Source organism: Loa loa (genome assembly GCF_000183805.2).
Source record: "Loa loa unplaced genomic scaffold supercont3.29, whole genome shotgun sequence".
NCBI classification, from domain to species: Eukaryota; Metazoa; Nematoda; class Chromadorea; order Rhabditida; family Onchocercidae; genus Loa; species Loa loa.
Window position 1 is genome coordinate 191331 of NW_018108209.1, and position 2358 is coordinate 193688.

General features: G+C 36.8%; 2 protein-coding genes across 2 annotated transcripts; one reads left to right on the forward strand and one right to left on the reverse strand.

Annotated features, from left to right (window-relative positions):
- Positions 1 to 264: 264 nt before the first annotated feature.
- LOAG_13726 (hypothetical protein) lies at positions 265 to 414 on the forward strand (the record flags this gene model as incomplete). Its single annotated transcript, XM_003149232.1, has 1 exon — positions 265 to 414. One exon carries the CDS (start codon positions 265 to 267, stop codon positions 412 to 414), a length of 150 nt encoding a protein of 49 aa, XP_003149280.1.
- A 520-nt stretch (positions 415 to 934) lies between these two features.
- Positions 935 to 2186, reverse strand: LOAG_13727 (hypothetical protein; the record flags this gene model as incomplete). Its single annotated transcript, XM_003149233.1, has 2 exons — positions 935 to 1160; positions 1912 to 2186. 2 exons carry the CDS (start codon positions 2184 to 2186, stop codon positions 935 to 937), a joined length of 501 nt encoding a protein of 166 aa, XP_003149281.1.
- Between the last annotated feature and the right edge of the window lie 172 nt (positions 2187 to 2358).

The window sequence follows — 2358 nt, forward strand, 5'->3', positions numbered from 1 at the left end:
TTTTATATCAGTGAATATATTAACATTCCTTCCACCACACCACCGTTAACTCAGATTTTTCACTCCACCACCGCTAACTCACACACATACAAGCACACATGCACAGATAGACAGACGGACGGACAGACACACACACCCGTACACATACAGGTATGCCAGCATGTCTTAACATTTACACATAGGGTATTTTAATAGTAAGGCCAAACGGCTTTACTATTAAAATTATTCATAGCTGTAATATCATTGTTACAACAAGGCGAAAGGATGGACAAATGGACAGATGAACAAACAAGTGGACGACAGACCAACAAAGAAGTAAATGGTGCCATGGAGAAAGTGAACACTGAGGCAGACTGTTTTGGTCAGGTCATTGAAGGGCAACGAAAGCTGTGGAAGAAGCAGATGTCCATATAGATGCCCACGACAATGCATGCGCATATGTTTAATGTCCAAGGGCATTCCTTATTCCACACCAGTAGCAGCAGCCACATGAGCAATTATCTTCCTCTATCCGTAAATTTGCCAAATGATCCAAAATCAGATTACGATCATCGGAAAGGAGTTGAAGGGAAGAAAAAAAACATTTCTGTAAGTGAGAGCACGGAATTCAAGATGTCTGTTAACCGGAAGCAAGTTTAATATAACAAATTCTGAAGCTTGTAGGTAGAACTGAACAGAAGTAAAGCTGAGATTTAGATGAAACCAAAACATATAAAAAAGAAGATTGAAGTTGGAGAAGGAAAGAAAAAAAGATTAAATGAAGAATAATGTTTAAGGATCGTTGATCGGATACAGTTTACGGAACATCACATATACCGAAAATATATAAAAATATACTGGCTTCAACAAGGTGAATATTCGATCAAAGTATGTCAATCTTCACAAATAATGTTCGTTTTTGGCAGTGATTACATTTTCAATTCATTTAATTAATCTAACCTGACAACGGTAATATATAGGGATAGATGGTATTCATCCATTCCTCGTAATGCTCTATACCCTGTATGCATGAATGTTTGCGTGTGCGCGTGTATGCGTGTATGCGTGTACGTGTGTATGTGTGTATGCGTGCATGCGTGCATGCATGTACGTGTGTATGTGTATATGCATGTATGCGTGTATGAGTATATGCATGTATGCGTAAACTCTTAATAAAACATCTAAAATCATCAGAAGCAGCAACAGCAGCAAGGAGCTAATCACAGACACGTGCCTGTGCTGCATTTCCGATAACGAAAAAAAATTAACCGCACATAAAGGTACGGTAATCTCTGCTGTGAAATACTGTACAAATTTACGATAATTTATTCACTAATATCAAAATCGATCAAGAAAAAAAATAATTCTAACCAATTCTCGGTAAGGAGTATAAGAATAAAAAAGAAGTACTGATGAAATTGAAAAAGAAAGGAAGTGGAGACTTTTTTTCTAATTTGAGCTCATCTAATAAGAAGAAAAATGAATATAACCAAAGAAACTGTCATCGTTATCACGAAACTACGATCATGACAAACAATTCATCCTAATTTGTGATAATGGAAAAACAAACATTGCTTTACTCCATACAATTGCACCGTAATTGTAAACAATACAAATGAGAGAGTGCTCAATAATGGAACAGATTAGTGGAGTACAGTAATGAATGTCTTTTTCATTCCTGGATAAATTGAAGCCAAGCGATAAAAACTTGGACATTTGGATTTATGGGATTTAGTCATTTTCACTTTTATCTTCTTGAAGACCTTTTTTTTGAGTGAGTGGACTATTAATCAAAGAAATGACAAAATGGTTGGTATGAGACTGACTATTTGGTCAGCTACTATTTGATACAATATGGGGATAAGACTGTTCTTGGCACGTCCCAGAAATAGTTAAATAATCAGTGATAAGTTATTCCAAGCATTTATTCACCTTATTGGAACACGTCTCACTACAAATATTTCATCCCTTTGATTAGTGAATGAATGAATGAATGAATGAATGAATGCAATTCCAACTTCGACACACATGCAAAAGCGCAACTGTGTATCCTTCTTAACAGTAGTGAGCAATATAGGGCGCTTTAGTGCAATTTGATGAGTCTGACTTAAGCAACAATTGCTTATTACGAACCACATCCTGAAGCAAAGCATTTCCGAAGCTAATGTCGGCAATCGCAAATCTCCCCGACACTTTGTTACCACCATCAATTACTCTTCACATTATTACAACTTAACAACTAACGTTATACTGATTAGAAGCAAATATAAGGACGGACAAACACACACACACACACACACACACACACACACACACACACACACACACACACACACACACACACACACACACACACACACACACACACACACACACACA